The following is a 15,896-nucleotide window of genomic DNA, read 5'->3' on the forward strand; positions in this document are numbered from 1 at the left end:
TTGCATGTAATTAAAATAAGAAAATGTATACTTACTGTGACCTTGTTTCAAAGCTGTCATACTGATTCACATGGAATATCTCCCTTAGGCTGTTAGAGTTTAGCTATGAAGTTAATGAAGTTATTAATTGAAATTAACTCCACTGACCAAAGCATGACTACAATTTCAAGTAGTTGTAGACCAATGATGAAGATTCCCCTTAAAATCATTAAGACGCTATTTTATTATTGACTTTAGTAATTACTAAGTTAATAATGTTGATGATAACCTTAATTACTAGGGCAATAATATTCATTATTAAGTTTAATGAAGCATGTTTACCTGCAGTTACTTACAGGATCTAAATTTCAATGTTAATTATTGCAATGAAACAGCAGCAACATGACACTTGGCCGTCAGATGGTCATTGACTCATCATGGATCATGTACTGTGAACAGTGGGGTTCATAATATCTGTGTTTTCTATAAAGCCAATTTTTCCTGTCTTTCTGCTCCTCGCCCATTTTACAAGTAGATTCCAGGATAAGTCACACATCTGTTAACATCACCTTTTCTGCTATGTTTGTTTGAAGGGTATGGTGTAAGGTAGGCAGTGTTTTTTATACCCATAAACTAGAACTGAATCTGCCATCTGAAATAAGTCAGAAATACCCATATGATAATATGCTATTCCACTGAGAAGGTATTTCATTTATTCAGTTTGTACAATCTTCAGATCATCCTTCATGAAGCAAGTCTGTAGCACATGAATGCAAGCTACAGCTTAACTGAGCAATCTAACTGACATAACTGAGCAAAATTGTGTAATTCTTTCTGGACATTTATATTGTGCATATGATTTCTAGTTGCCATTTTTAGTATGAGGGCATGAACCTAGTTGTATATGCAGGACTGAAAATTCTAAAGAATCCCAGAGGGTCAAACCGCAGTTGGAAAACTTCAGTACCTTGAATTTGATTTTTTTTTTTTTTAATTTATTTCAGGTTGAAACTATGCTTTGCAATAATATCTTCTTCTGTATTGACACTGCAACTTGTATAACTATATTACTGTGTTATATAACTATGTTATCATAAACGTACACAAAGCTAACAGTGGGCATTAGTATGGGCCAAAATTTAAATATATTCTGACAGTGGTACTGTTGTTCCTTCCATAAAGCAGTTACAGGAATCTAAACGAATGGAAGCTGCTGAACGTGAAAGGTTATTGTACTCATCAAATGTCTTTTTTTTTTTCCTTGAATGCAGGGAACAATGAATAAAACAATTCTGAAAGATTATTTGCAAGCATGCAATTATCTAGTTTGATCTGAATGGATAAAGTAGTATCTTATCAGTCTGGTTTGCTAGTACTTTGAAAGGATTTTGCAGAACTCATTAGTTCAGGAGTATTAGGACAGGTGCCTTTTTTTTTTTTTTTTTTTTTTTTTTGAGACAATACTATGATTCCCAAAGGGATAAGCTAGAATGTCAAAGGCAAAATAATTTATCCCCAGGAGTGGTGTGGATTACTGTTAAGAAGTTTCTGAAATCCTGTCCTATCATTCACATATTTCAAAGCATTACTAAAAGTAATGACCTGATTTTAAAGATGGTAGATGAGAAATAACCACATCACTGCAGCTTGTTTGCCATTTAGAAAGATGATTAGTCTTAATTTTTAAAGGCTTCAGCTCTTTTTAGTTGCCTTTACAAAGACATTCCAAAAAGTTAAATACTGACTGGTCTGAGGTGTTTTTTTCCTGATTCAGTGGGAATTCAATCAAGGGGCCTTTCTTAAGAACCGAGAGGGTCTATAGACTAAAAGTGAGCTTTCTCTGCATTGTTACAAACCTGCTTCCATTCTTTGCTGGATGGAAATAAGTTCATTAAAATATAGCTCTGGTTCTGCCTCAGCAGAGTGTAGAAAAATAATTCCTCCTGTGCACCAGGGCTAGGTTTTGTTTTGTTTTTAAAAGAGGAGGTTGGTATTGACTCCTTTGACACTGAGTTCTTTCCTGCTGACATATCTGAATCCATAGGCTGTTACAACTTTCTTATAGTATGTGTAGCCCTCGAACGGATTTTAAATTAGCCATTAGTTTATGCTGAGGCATTAGGTAAGTCCTATGTAAAAGCAAACCAATGAGTCTGAAAACTGATTAAAGAATTAAATCATCTAACACCCAAATTATTTTAATATGCTGGAGTTCCTAGGGCAATACGCATATTAACCTTGAGCCAAGATGTAGCCATCCTACAGGTGAACGTAACTCAATACTGAATATTCTCATGGCAAAATTTTACCCTGAAGGGGATTCCAACCATCATACTGTTCCACCCAGTAGGATGGCCAAAGTACCCTTTTATTTACAAAATGATGGCTGTGCAATTTAAGATGCAAAACAATGAACTTGTTCAGCTTATTTTGTTTTTAAGAGCATGCTGAGAGTTAACAGCGGGGCTTATAACATGGATGGCTTTGTATGGTGCTAATAATAAACACCATAGTATGGACAACAAAGACCTAGAAATCAATAATTATTGATGAGAAAAGTCATTATTCTCATGGTAATTACTAGGAGACTCGTGATGGTTTGCTTTGATTCTGACCTTGGTTCTTCATGCACTGAAGTAATTGCAGCTAATTCCTTTTTTCCAGAAATGTTAATTTCTTGTTCCATGTCAGACAGTGTAGGCAAGGGAGGACCACAATGGAAAACGCTGTTATTCTTACATTTTGGGAATTATCAGTTTACCCTCTTGGGGCAACGAAAGGTCACATCATTGTTTTCAGGTGATGTTTTTTAAACAACAGGTCTGTCCTTAAGTTTTCTGAAGAAAGCACAAAAGTTTTTTTTCATTGCTTGCTTTGAAGATATGAGGGCAGTCAGACGCATAGGGGATCTCACCTGATTGTACGTCCTGTGGAGGGCTAAAAGAAGAAAGCTCTGTGATGCTCCTTGATCCTCAACTGGCTAGCCCTTGGAGAAATTGGAGTGGGTGTTAAGCAACCCTGATTTATGGAACTGGGAAAAGGTTGTTTAGATCTTTCAGCAGCAGAGACCCCCTACTAATTTGACCCTATCTTCTGAAAAGCCTTTTCCTTTAAATATACTTCCCCTCTATCTGTTGCTGAGGAAAGTTTGAGTATGGCCAGAGCAAGAAGTGGCACAACATCACTGTGTTGTCAGCTGTGCTTGTGGTGAGCTATCCAAATAAAGGTATTTGCTATTAGTAAGGAGAACTCGAGAGAGCTCTTCAACTGATTGCTTCAATCAGGTGTGGAGATTAAAAGTTGTTGCAGGGGTGTCTGTCACACTGTAATTCTCTGGGTCAGTGGGGTGTCATCTCTTTACAGGACTGTCTGTGAATGGATGTGTGTACAAAGAAGTCCATAGTAGTTTGTTTATCTACTGATTCAGAGCAGATGCTCAAATAGCACAACTTTTTATGAAGGAGGAATTGATAAAGAGTGCAGCTGGGATGTGGTTGGTACAAGAAACTCCATCCATCATTTTCCGAAAGACACAATGAATGGCTTAATTGTTGCTGCTAACAATTGTTGGCCATTTTATTTGCTATAGAAAACGTATGATCCCACTAAGAGCCAACTCAGAGAAATACAGTGACAGAGGAGTCTTTTTTCCATTCATTTGACTTCATTCACTGCGCAGATTCCCTCTGGACCAAGACCTTTGAATACTGCTCACCTGCAGAGGAGAGAGCCAGCAGCTCACATCTTGTCCACCGCGAGTGAGGTCCTGAGATGCCTAACATAGCTCTAAATGGGGAAGAAACAGACCTGACAGTAAGGAAATAGTGTTAGTACAACATGCAAGAAAACAAACAAAAACAACTATTTCATGCTGGGAAATCTGTGTACAGTAATATGTAAAGTTACTACCTTCTGAGAGAGCCCCCCATGGGAATACTTCTCCTCATATCAAAGAGTTTCCTTCAGAGTCTTGCAAATGTAATCTGCCCTCTTCTGTGTAACTGGGTTCAGCGTGTCTTGTTTCGTATCTTCCTCGGTTGCAAGGCTTATATATAAGGCTATCTCTGGTGCAACCTTTTATGTAAATTTTACTTCAGTATTGACATCTCTAGAGGACTTCACAAAACATTTGATGTTTGTCTTTCTTTTTTGGAACAAAATGATTACCTGAATTTTTTTTTATTATTTTTATGTTTACATGTTAACAGTCTCCTGTTTTTTTCTGGCTGACTTGTGCTTTTTTGATGTCTTTAACCTGTCTTTAAAATGGCCAAGAAATATAGCTTTAAAGTAAGTCCATTAATTCAAACAATTGCTTAATTTTAGCAATTATCAATGCCTCTTTCTGCGAGATCTCTTTCAGCTTGAGTCAGAAAGCAACCAAGAGCAAACAATCAGTTCTAAGCAAGAAGCCTCTTTTAAACATGCCACATGGCTGATCTCGACAAACATGCAGAGAAGCACAAGTGAATACACAGAAATTCTCAAGGCCTGCTGTTCATCCAGACTCTGGGTACTGTGCAGTATTGCCTCACAACACATTTTGTTCCTTGCATGCAAATAGACTGCAGTGTGCAAGCTATAATTTAATCCATGCCACAGACAAGGTCAACACAAAGGCCCTGGTAGGGCACTGGGCTGTAGTCAGGCAGCTGTGACTGTTTTAACAGAAATCAGGGAGTCCTTGCTCAAGGAATGAGGCAATATATTCAGTACTTTTAGAGCAAGAAGTGCACTAAGACCAAATGCTGAAAGAAACACTTTAAAAAAATATTATTTTAGTGGCAGTTAAAAAAAAAAAAAGATTGAGGGGGAACTGATTTCCTATTACTGTAAAAAACATCATAGTGTTGCTGGATCTAAGTTATAGATAGTTTATTTTTTTTTCTCATTCTGCATATCTTCAGAGAGCCTTTACTAATGTAGATAGCATTGGAATTGCTTTTGCATGTACATTTTTCTTTACTTATTTGCTTAAGATAGAATACACGATATCACCAGTTTTCTTAGTTGGCTGGCTAGTATTTCAAACACTTTGTTCCTGCCCCAATGTAACATTAGCAAGCAATCTACCTGGACATATCTAGACACTATTGTTGACAAATAAAAAGCTACCTAGTTGATTTTAGAATCACACTGAATAAAAAATTAAGTATGTTTAATTTTCAGGCATGTTCTTTGTATTTCATATTGGTTATAAGTATGTTCTTATGTGGATTTTCCTCCATAACTTACAGTTGCTGTGTCAAAATACACTCTCATACAACCATTTTCTTATGGAGAATGTTTTAAATGCTTGCAGATCTCTAACAAAATATATATTTCTGGAGCATTTCATCATTCCATGAATCTCATTTCTTGTCAAAACAGTGAGACTGTACCAAATGGGGCTACATTCTCCTGGTGTGCATTAATTTAGTAGTTTTGCTTGAGTTTTATCAACCATTTAGGAATTTGTGATGGCATTGCTGCTTTCACTCTGCAGTTATCCATTCGTCTATAGACTTGTTTGTTATTCTTGCCTTTAACATTGCCTTTAACAATCTTAGTATGCTCAGTCTGCTAGCATTGTCTTTTATACATTTTTATCCTGGTTCTTGTATGTGTGATTGACAGAAGAAAGCTCTGGGAGTATTTTGACCCCCAGTTCACTTTTCTTAGGCTGCTATAAAATGATATGACTTAACTCCAGGCATGGGGGCAGTTCGGTCCTGATCACATGACAGCTTTAACCATGTGCTGCTTGTTATGTTTTAACCGAGTTCTTCATGGCTGAAGTTTGTAATGTCTTCTGATATTAAGCCCTTCCCTTCTCCTGCTGTTCAGAACACCTTGTATAACAGAGGTTTGCTTGCAGACTAGCATGGTCCTGTTTTTATAGGGAACTGGGTGACCACAAGGAGCCTGACTTGAGAACGCCTGGAAGTCATCAAAAGTTCCCTTTTATGTGACCCAGTTATATGAGGATGCTGAACACTTAGACTGTTGTGTTTGCTTGCTTTCAGGCTTCTGTAAGTACGCACTACCATCTTTTAAAACTATCTTTAAAAGCATTTGTTCATTCAAGTGAATGATTCTGAACTTTTTTGTGCCTCTACAGTTTCATTTCAACTGTTTGAATTATTTAAGTGTTTCCATGCGCTAAGTAACTAACGTGCTCTGTCTCTAGGTTTGCTAGATAGAAAAGGGGATGCAGAAATAAACTGGGTGTAGCATTTTCTTGGTATCCCCCTCACCCAGATTCAATATGTAGACAGCCAACATAAAACAGCTGGGTAGCCTCATTCAAGAAGAGGTAAGCTGCTGATCTTTATTGGGAGTGGGAAGGGATGAAGGGGACGAGCCTCATCTGCACTGTGAGGTGCAGAGCACTCTGGCCGTTATTCAGAGTGTGTGTGTGTGAGGAGAGTTAATTCCTTTTAGTTCCTGGCTAAATCCATGGCTGACCTCATTGATGTGAGAGTGAAATCAGCAGGAGTTCTCATATGCTTGAAAGGAAGGCATGTATTAAAGTGCTTTCTTTGAAACAAGGTCACTGCATTGCTAATTGAGCATTTTTCCTCTGATGGGTAAACACCTCCCCTTCTCTGAGCATCCTTTGCTCTTGTTTGCAGAGGTTTGGTCCTGTGCCAAACAAGTGAGTGCGATATTTATGTCTAAGTTCAAGATAAATAGGTTTTATGATGGGAGCAGGAGCCACTGCTATCTTGAAGGCAGTCTTCTAATTATTCATATCTATTTGTTGCTTAACAGCAAGGTCTTCACAAAGAGTTCTTTTGAATATTTTCCCTGAGTTCATCTGTGTGACCAGGGACATCTCAACCCAGAGAAGTGTGAAGAACAAGCCCGCGTTACAAAGGCCGTACCTAAAATGAGAGATGGCATGTTTTTTCATATCAGTTTTTCTGTTCCAAATATACTGCTTGAAATATTTATACTGTTATCTGGAAAAGCATTCCTGGGAGGTGAATCATTTTGTGTTGTTTGAAATGAGGGTGGATGTATATACTACTGGTGTTAGTGGCTCTCTTTGGAAGTACCTGACACTGAATGTAGGTCTGTTCCAAAAGCAAAACATTTGTCCTTCTGGAGTATATTTGTGAACTCCAAAGCTAATCATAGCTAAGGGGTGTTTTGGCATTGTTTGAAAAATCCCACTAGAAGCAGATGAATCACCCCTGAACACCAGTGGAATTTAAATAGTGTCTAGATTCATTTAGAGAATTTAACAGAGGAGTGACTATAATGTAGTACAGCATAGATCAAAGTAGCTTACAGCCAGCTGGGGTATTGGAGAAATCTGTTTAGGGCAACATAGCGTCCAGCACAGGCTACTTCGCTTATGCTGCTAGACAGAGCTTTCTAGTATTTTGGCAGCATATATAGCAGACAGCTAGACAGCTTAGAGCTAGGTTTGGTATTTTTTGCTACTCTTGACGCAGTGAAGTCTAGCCAAACCTTAAGGCTCAAAAAGTCTCTGGTGAGATGGGAAACTGAGGAACTTAGTCTGCAAGTAAGATAGAGCATATGCAAAGAGTAGTTTATACTTGAAACGTCTCCTCCAAGCTCTGTGAACCACCTCTTACCAGGACAAGGAACCCAGTGAAAACAGGGAGAGAACTTGCACAGAGGGAATATAAGCCTGAAGATTTACAGTGCTCTGTGACTCCAAGGTTAATCATTATCCACAGCACATGTATTTCTGGAGGTGCTTCTCTAGTTATTAGTATATTTGTATTATGTTTGGAATGAGTGACCTTAGAGGTGTCAGGAAAGTTGAAACAAAACTTACAGAAAGACCACATCAGTTGAACTGGATGAAGAAAAATTTCTGGCCTATTCATTTTCATTCTCCATGCACTGATGTTCTCTAACAGTATTTAATTGGCACCCTGATCAACCAGAGAAGGTCAAAATTAGAAGCATTAAATTATCCAGCAAACTCCTGTTGGAAATAAAATCCTGCCATACTAGTTATCCTGTATTTATTGGTTCTGGAAAGATGTCTGTCCTAAATCAATAATGAAAGCAATAAGAATCTGCGTGTCCAGAATTTCTTCAATGAGAGCTTCAAGGTGCTGTAAATGTATCCACACAGTAGTTCTGCGAAATAGATGAGACATAATATTGATATTTTACAGGGGAGTATAAAAGATTAAATCACTAGTCCACATCTAACTAGAACATCAGTGATAATCGGATAGAACAGGAATTATCACAGCTGTTGATGTACATCAGCTATGTAACCTTATTTCTTTCAACACAGTTTCTACTGTGATAAATGCTATTTGTATTTTTGCTTACAGTTTTATAGTAGTGTGCTGCTTTTCCACTCCTGTGCTGTGGAGAAACAAGTCTCTGTGTGCAATTTGGCATTATTTCCACTATTAAGTTCCAGGTGGGTATCTCAGCTTTGATCTGATCCCTGGTGTGGCATTACTGATGGGGAGCTGGCAGAATAGAGGACATCCCAGCAAGCCTTCAGCAGTGCAGGAAGGAGGAGTTGCAGGCCTCATCTTTCTGTGTAGCGAGCCATGAACAGTGATGTGCTGACAGCTGTTGTTTCACTAAATCATTTGGAGCACAGGGATGTTTCCTGTAGTCAGATGTGGCCTCCAGGGGCTAGACATATCCCCAGTGTCTTTTATGGCATTTGCTTGACCTTGTGAGGCACCACAAAAGGGTTAAATAGTTCCACAGTGTGCCCCTTGCTCTCTAATTAGGAAATGGTCCAAGAGCTCAAAGTTCAAAATGCACATGGTCTGAGCTGGGACTAAGCCCAAGTTCCCATTGATTGCAGCCTCATGTGTTAGTGTGCTACATCTGCACATGATCTCTTCCCCTTGCCATTTCCACGATTTCTTTTCCTTTTTAAAAGAAAAGCTGAACAATTCACATACAGAGTTTCACTTCTGTCACCATCCAAAGTCTTTTGTTACTTGAGCTTGTGTGCTTTCTGGGAACAACTTGTGACCCACTTTCGAATTGAAACCAGGCCAGTAAAACATGACAAAAATCTTCCTACTCAACTCCCTTCTGCAGTGTCTGTGGCTACTGCTGGGGAAGCAGGAGAGGACTACTCCTAGTGGAGGCACAGATATGAATTGGTCAGGCTGAGCCTCAGGGGGTCTGGAGCTCCATGTTGGCCTCCTAAGGGGTGAGGGTGACAGGCAAAACGGCATGCAGCTGGGATTGTGTTTTGAGAAGAAAGTGCAGGCTGAATATAGGCTGAGGCCACAAAAAGGGAAAGGGAGAAAAGCAGTTTTACCGAGCAAAGAATAAATGGTATAAAGCCGGGTGCATGGATGGAAGTAGGGAAGAAGACAGACTCAAAATGTTACCCCATGGAGGAGCCTGCAACCTAGGGAGTGGGCAAAGTTAAGTTGTGGTGATTCATATTCCAAATGCTTTCTGTTACCAGATGCAGAATACTTAAATGTTCCCTCCTTTTTTTTTTTTTCCCATCAGAATCTTTCCCCTATCCATTTTTTTCCCCAGTAAACCAAATTATTACTGTTTTCAGAAACCTGCATTTAATGAATATAGTACTGCACTTTCAGTTTGAAAACATTTTATTAAAACATTATAGTGCTTGCTGGAAATCAAGCGGGGGAGGGGGGTCATAGGTGTTTTTGGGATCTTGTGCTGAAGAGTGGTGTGGTTTGGGAGCTCATAGTTTTAGGTCCCACCCCAGAAGGGATGGGGGTTTCTGGGGATGACAGCCAACTTTCTGATTATAAAAAAAGAAGACAGATCCTGTCTCCGCCTCTTTACCTGTCCTGCTTCCAGCCACATGTGATCACTGCTTTCCTTTGCTGCCTCTTGCGCTGTTTGACATGACAGGGAGATGAGTCAGATCATTAACCTGGCTGAAAAACATACCCAGCAAGTGGAATTGGCTCCGTGAGCCATCATACGGCTCCTTGAGCACATGTGAGGGAGGGGGCAGGCCTGTGCAGCTGGCAATCATGGTGAGGAGAGGGGCTGGATGGCCCCTTTGGTAAAAATGAGCTGTTAAATGAGCTTGGCTGTCCTCACATTAGCTGGCACTTGCGTCTGCAACGTTGGCAGTGCTGGTGACAATTCTCCTGCATCATACAAGGCTTAAGGACAAAGAGATAGCTTCATCCTTGGCATAATTCTGTGAGTGGAGTCACAGGAGTTATACCCAGAGTGACTTTGTCTAAAGTCTGCCTTTTCAATATAGTCCACTAAATCAGCTCATTCTTGTTCTCTCTTTTGTTTCTTTATTTGTGGCTACACTGAATTAGCATCTTAAATAAATTGCCATGGGAATCGGAGATGCAATAGCTAGCTTTCTTTCTCTTGTGCATCTACAAACAGTCTTTTCATAGCAGTCTTTTCACAATCTCATGTACAGTGAGCACTTGATCCGTATCCATCAAGGGCTTTTGATACCTATCCTCTCCATTAAAAATCTATCAGCATAAGGTGCATTAAATATGGCATATGGTTGATAGAAAAATTCGAGCACATAAAATTTATATATGTGTATGGAACATCTCTCTTTCTGAAGTTACTTGCAGCCTACTTATTGCTCCTGAGACTCATTCTGATATATTATTTCAATGTTTTGTGATGTGTGGGCTGTAGAAAAGAAAGGGAAATAGATACTGTGATTTGATCAAGCAGGGCATTCTCTGCATAGAGGACAAGGTGGAAAGAAAAGGGCTTTGTAGGAAGAGAGAAGGCTGAAAAGACAGGCCTTGTGGTGAAGAGAGCTGTGGGAGTGGATCAGTAAGAAAGGAGAAACTCTGAAAAGGTCTTGAAGCTCAGGACAAGAAAGCTTGGCTTGCATGGAGATATGTAGGCAGTGTGGCTGGGCTATGAAAGAAAAGATGACCTCAGATGCTGAATTTTCTGGGGAGAACAATGCAGGTGCATTGGGAATGAGATCCAGGCTCAGTAATCAAAATGACTAAAGTAATCAAATACTGTGATCACACAGGAAATTTCAATATTTAAAACATCAAAGAAGAGATCTCTAATAAAATATTGTCCATGTGGCTAGCTTAGAGTTGACTAGGCAACAGACCTGGATAAAGGTATAGGCACTGTACATTATATGCTCGGATGGCAGCTGATGGAGCCGTGCGGTTGCACTAGAATCTCAGATATCACTGAGAAACGTGCCTAGTATGCCTCCCTGTGAAGAAAAACTTGCAAACGTGACCCAGGCACGTTGTGATGCAGCGAAGTGTGCCAGAACTCACGCGCAGCCTGTCAGCAGGAGCCTGAGCGCTGCGATATGCCTGCCCACCCGAACGAGGTGCTATCTTCAGCATCTGCTTTTGCAGGGGGCTCAGCTCCTTTACCAGAGCAGGGGGGCGGGAAATGGCTTGTGCCAAGACTGTAAAGACAGTAATGAATGGAGTGTGATCAGCCTGCTGTAATTTGCTCCCAGAAAAGGATCTGAGAATTAGGAACTGTCAAGGCATTTAATGCAGTATTCCTAAAAGACCGGGTAACATACAGGAACAGAAAGAAGCAGAAGGCTGAAAAATATAAATGCGCAATTACAAAAGTGGAACAGGAGCATGCACCAGCAAACAGTAAAAGCTGTATGAAATATAACAAGTAGGATGCCTTGGGAGCAAGTGAGGAAGATGCTGAGAGAAGAATGAATTAGAAAGGTCAGAGAAAAAACTGCGAAAGCCAAAAAGATGGCATGGCATTTAAGAAGCATTTTAATTATTTCCAAAGCAGAGAAATTTCTCAGACAGACTGGAGTACAAAGCATGATATTCATCTAGGGAGTTGGTATAAGAGACTTGATGAGATTGATTTCAGCAGCAGACAGGCCTCACAGGCAAACTAGAGGCAAAAAAAGTAGGACAGAGCAGGGATGAAACGGGATCAGCAGCTGTAAGCAGGATATTCAATTAAATAGGAACAGTTCAATTCAAACAACAAAGGAGATAAGAACTTGGAGAAACAGGTGTGAGCGTAGACGGCTAAGGCAAGATCAGAAAGAGAAATTTTAGGGAGTACTCGCTTCATGAAGCAGCTCTTCTGTCTCTCTGTTAGATTCACTAAACTGACCTAGATGTATTTGCCTCTGTGCTATGTTGCTTTTTCGTGGAAGGATGGGGGGGTGGGAGGGTGAACAGAAGGGAGGCTCAGCATCTCCACTTTGACCAGCATTATGTTGCTAGATTAGCTTGATTGTCTCACAAAACCTCACCTTGAGGGTGCTGGGGTTGTGACTCTGCCCCGTAGGGAGGAAGATGACCAAAAGAACAAGCAGTGATGATGGAGGTGAAGAGAAGCAATGAAGAGGATCGGTAAAGGCTGGGAGGTCAGGGCCAGAGGGGCAGGGTAATATGCTTGTGACTGACAAGTGAGAAACCACAGTATCAGCAAATGAAACATGTTAGGAAGGATGAGAATGTGAAAAAGAGTGGAGAGAAGAAAAATCAGAGACTTTGCAAGTGAAACTTCTCTATAGCAAATATGGACTGGACTCAGTTTACAGCGTTTGTTTGATTGACCTGAAAGGAACAATACATTGGGGATGCCTGTGGGTTTTGTAAGAGCAATCGCAGCAAGTATGTGTTCTTCCCGAAGTGGCTTATTGATTCTTTTTCCTTCCGCCTTAAGCATTTTACTGCCCAGCAGTAAACTGTCAAGCACTAGTCCTTCCCAGTCAGCCCCTACTGAAGAATGAAACACAATATCTCGAACACCCAGAACGCGGAGCAGCTAATCATTGGCTCGCATTGTGGCCGGCAGGGCCGGCCCGCCTCTTTGGCTTGTGCTGACAAGCTGTTTGTGTTTGTGCAAGGCCACCCTTCAACGCAGCCGCCTGATGGCCATGCTGGGACCAAATGTCTGAATGCTGCAGGGAGCCGGGTCCTCTGATCGGAGCCAGAGTGAGTTTCAGCCTCTCGTACTCCTGCACGGACTCTATGGAACAGCAGTAAGTAGCCTTCTGGCTCATCGTGGCCTTTCTCCTAAGGTTAAGGACATGTTTTAGCAAGGCAGGTAGGCACTGCCATTTACAGAGGTGGCTGTTAGAATGTTTTCCTCTGTCTGATGTAAAAAGGCAGCTACTTTGTATGCAGTGTCATGACTACTAGGATTACACTCTTTCAGTCTCAAATGAGACCTTCCTGGGAGGGCAGAAGTTAATGGGGACACAACCCATTTAAGCTTGCATTTTTAAAATTAAATAAATAAATAGGTAAATAATTAATCAGTATCTAGTTCTTTTTAGCTGCATTTCCATACTTATCATTCAGTTGTGTTTCAAAGCGTAACAGTTTTTGCAATGTCATGAATGGCATTGTGTGAAGTGGCTAGATATGGGGTACTGTTAAATGAATGCTTCCTAAAATGCTGATAGGTGCTGTCATATTCTAAGATATATACCTAGCCCTAGGAAAAACAAAGTCATGTTCAGAGATTTCAGTCCTCTTTGCTGGCTGCTATTAGGAAAAGTTCACAGTTCCACAGAGCAAAAGACTGCAGAGATGGGTTGAGCTTTACTTTTTTTTTGTCTTTAATATTATTTTTGATGTTCAGAATTTTAAATACAATAGTCCGTTTGGGCAGTATTTTTAAATTTAATCCTGCATTGCAAATATTGATGGACTTTTCAGATTCTTTCACCCTTTCCACCTACAGAGAAAATCATAATGATCCTATCAGCTGGATACCATGCAGAATCTCAGACCCACTCTGCCACTGAAGTTTTGTCCAGTCTGTCTAGGTTTCATGTGGTAGCTGATGAGCTCATCTTTCATTCACATTTTATAAATGAAGAAAATAGAGATATGACAGATTAAGTGACTTTGCTATGACCATAGAGCAAAGTATCTATCACTCAGCAGCATATTGCTGAGGCCACTCAAGTATGTTATATCTTTTTCTTCCTTTCATTTATTTTACAAAATTATGTTGGATAATGCTAATGATAATTTCTAGGGATGTCAGTGTATATCTCCCAGGTTTCTGATTGGCCAAGCAGATTGGCTGCTTGTCCAAACTGCTCTGAGCTCAAAACTGAGTGGGAAGCCTCAAGCAGATGAGGCTGCAACAATATTTTTAGTGCTTCCTTCTTCTGAAATAGCTGGAAATGTCCCATATGGCACCACGACAGCACTTCAGTAGTGCCAGGATGGCAGGATGGTCCTTTCTCCAGTGTGGTACTTCAGCTGCCGCCTGAACCAGAAGTGCTTGGATCTGCAGAAATTTCAGCTCGGGCTTGGAGTTCAGAGTACCTGGGGGGGAGAAGCTGTTACTGTAAATAAGCATATTCACTGTATCTATTTTTAAAGTCACAGAACTAATCTTATGTTGAAGTTTCACTCAGATCCTGGTTAGCTTTGAGTCATGCCAAAAAATTAAAATCTTGAGAGACCTGATGAGACCTAATTGTGCCCCGTGTCTGCCCTGCTGCTTGCGTTCTGGGGTAGTGCATTGCTTCTGCAGACAGCCCTAATGCAGTTGTAGACCCTTGGCTTAATGCTCATACTCCCCATAGTGCTTCTAAGGACTGCTTCATTTAATAAGTCTTGAGTTGCAGAGGGTTAATCAAGCAATATTATCTGTGTGAAACAGTGGTTAAGAGATATCTAGAGAGGAACCTGCAAATAAAACTGGCCAAACTGTGGGCGGCTATTGCACTTAGTACATTCTAACTAGAGGGGTCTTGATGCTGACAGAAATTGAGGTTTATTGTTAAAACACTAAAAAGAACAGTTCAGTTCTGAGACTGAACCTCCTCTAAAGCAATAAATAGTGTGAATAAAAGCTAGTTACAGAAATAGGCTGCTTCTGTGTCAGCCTATGAACACAGACTGGAGGTTCTCAGTTACTCTCTCTAAGTAGTAGATAGATACTAAGCCTTGAGAAATAAAGATGAAAATGAAATTGTTTTTTTGTCTATAGATTAAGAGACCTGGATTTCAGTACTTAAGTAAAAATGAAAGCAAAATGGGATACACATCAGGCATAAATGCACACCTAAGAGTTTTTGCTGTGCTTTCACCGTACACAGGAATAATCAATATGCTTACCACAATGTCTGTCTCCCGTCTAAAGAAAGAACTCCCTTGTGCATCACGAGCTCAGCACAACATGGCTTGCTCTGTAGAGGCAGACTGTGCCTGTTTGATTTACATCAGAGTAAACAGGCAGCAGATTAAAACTGATTTGTCTTCCTCCCAGAGAGATAATTTTCAAGATGTATTCACAGGGGTTGCTAAAACAGGGCACTGAATCAACATCCTTCATTAAAAAAAAAAAAAAGAAACTGACTACTGTGAACAGCATATACTATAATTGTACTTTCTGATTCTGAGATGATAGGCAGTGTGTGGAAACAAAATGATTTACTAATACTCATTAACTCAGCTTTCAGATAACCGAGGAAGCAGATTAGCATATCGTCCTCAATCTACGAAAGGGGGAAATGAAGTCTGCAAGAAAGTTGGAAATAGAACTAAGATCTGCTTCCCAGGGCTGTGTTTTTAGGGCAATTCATTTTCTTCCTCTGTCTCTGTAGGTGTACTGCGTGTTGACTGTGGGATCCCTTGCCAACATTTCCCTGTGGCTGGCATGTTCTGCCGGCACATGTGCAATATAGCTGCACTCACGTTATTGTTCAGTAATATGGCAGTTAATAGAGGGAATTAATTCAGGGTTGACCAAAACCCTGACCTGTTACTAAAAATTGCCAAATATATTTACTGGATTACGAAGACTGTAAAGTTGAATCTGATCTACTAGATTTCCCCCTTGTCCTTGACAATGTCAGCTGAGCTCCCAAAATTGATCCATCTCTTGGGAAAGAACGGTTATCTAGATTAATAAGAGTTTTGTGTTACTGGAGCTGTAATTTATGACACTGAGCATTCAAATTCTTAGTGAAAACAAGAGGCTTTGAGGGCACT

General features: G+C 40.2%; 1 protein-coding gene across 8 annotated transcripts in view; it reads left to right on the forward strand.

Moving 5' to 3' along the window:
- Positions 1-15,896, forward strand: part of TRIM2 (tripartite motif containing 2) — an 88,356-nt gene that overhangs the window by 4,188 nt on the left and 68,272 nt on the right. For 3 of the 8 annotated variants that reach the window (XM_013175144.3, XM_013175148.3, XM_048071769.2), the window contains exon 1: positions 12,773-12,919. The exons of 2 other annotated variants lie outside the window; for them this stretch is intronic. Coding sequence is in view for 1 of the 6 variants with exons in the window: in XM_048071769.2 (XP_047927726.2) it covers positions 12,836-12,919 (84 nt within the window). In the remaining 5 variants the exon portion in view is untranslated. Of the gene's footprint in view, positions 1-5,860; positions 5,991-12,772; positions 12,920-15,896 lie in introns of those variants that run through there. 3 more of the 8 variants (XM_066996082.1, XM_048071762.2, XM_048071765.2) reach the window with 3 other exon arrangements.

Source organism: Anser cygnoides, chromosome 4 (assembly GCF_040182565.1).
Source record: "Anser cygnoides isolate HZ-2024a breed goose chromosome 4, Taihu_goose_T2T_genome, whole genome shotgun sequence".
Taxonomy (NCBI): domain Eukaryota; kingdom Metazoa; phylum Chordata; class Aves; order Anseriformes; family Anatidae; genus Anser; species Anser cygnoides.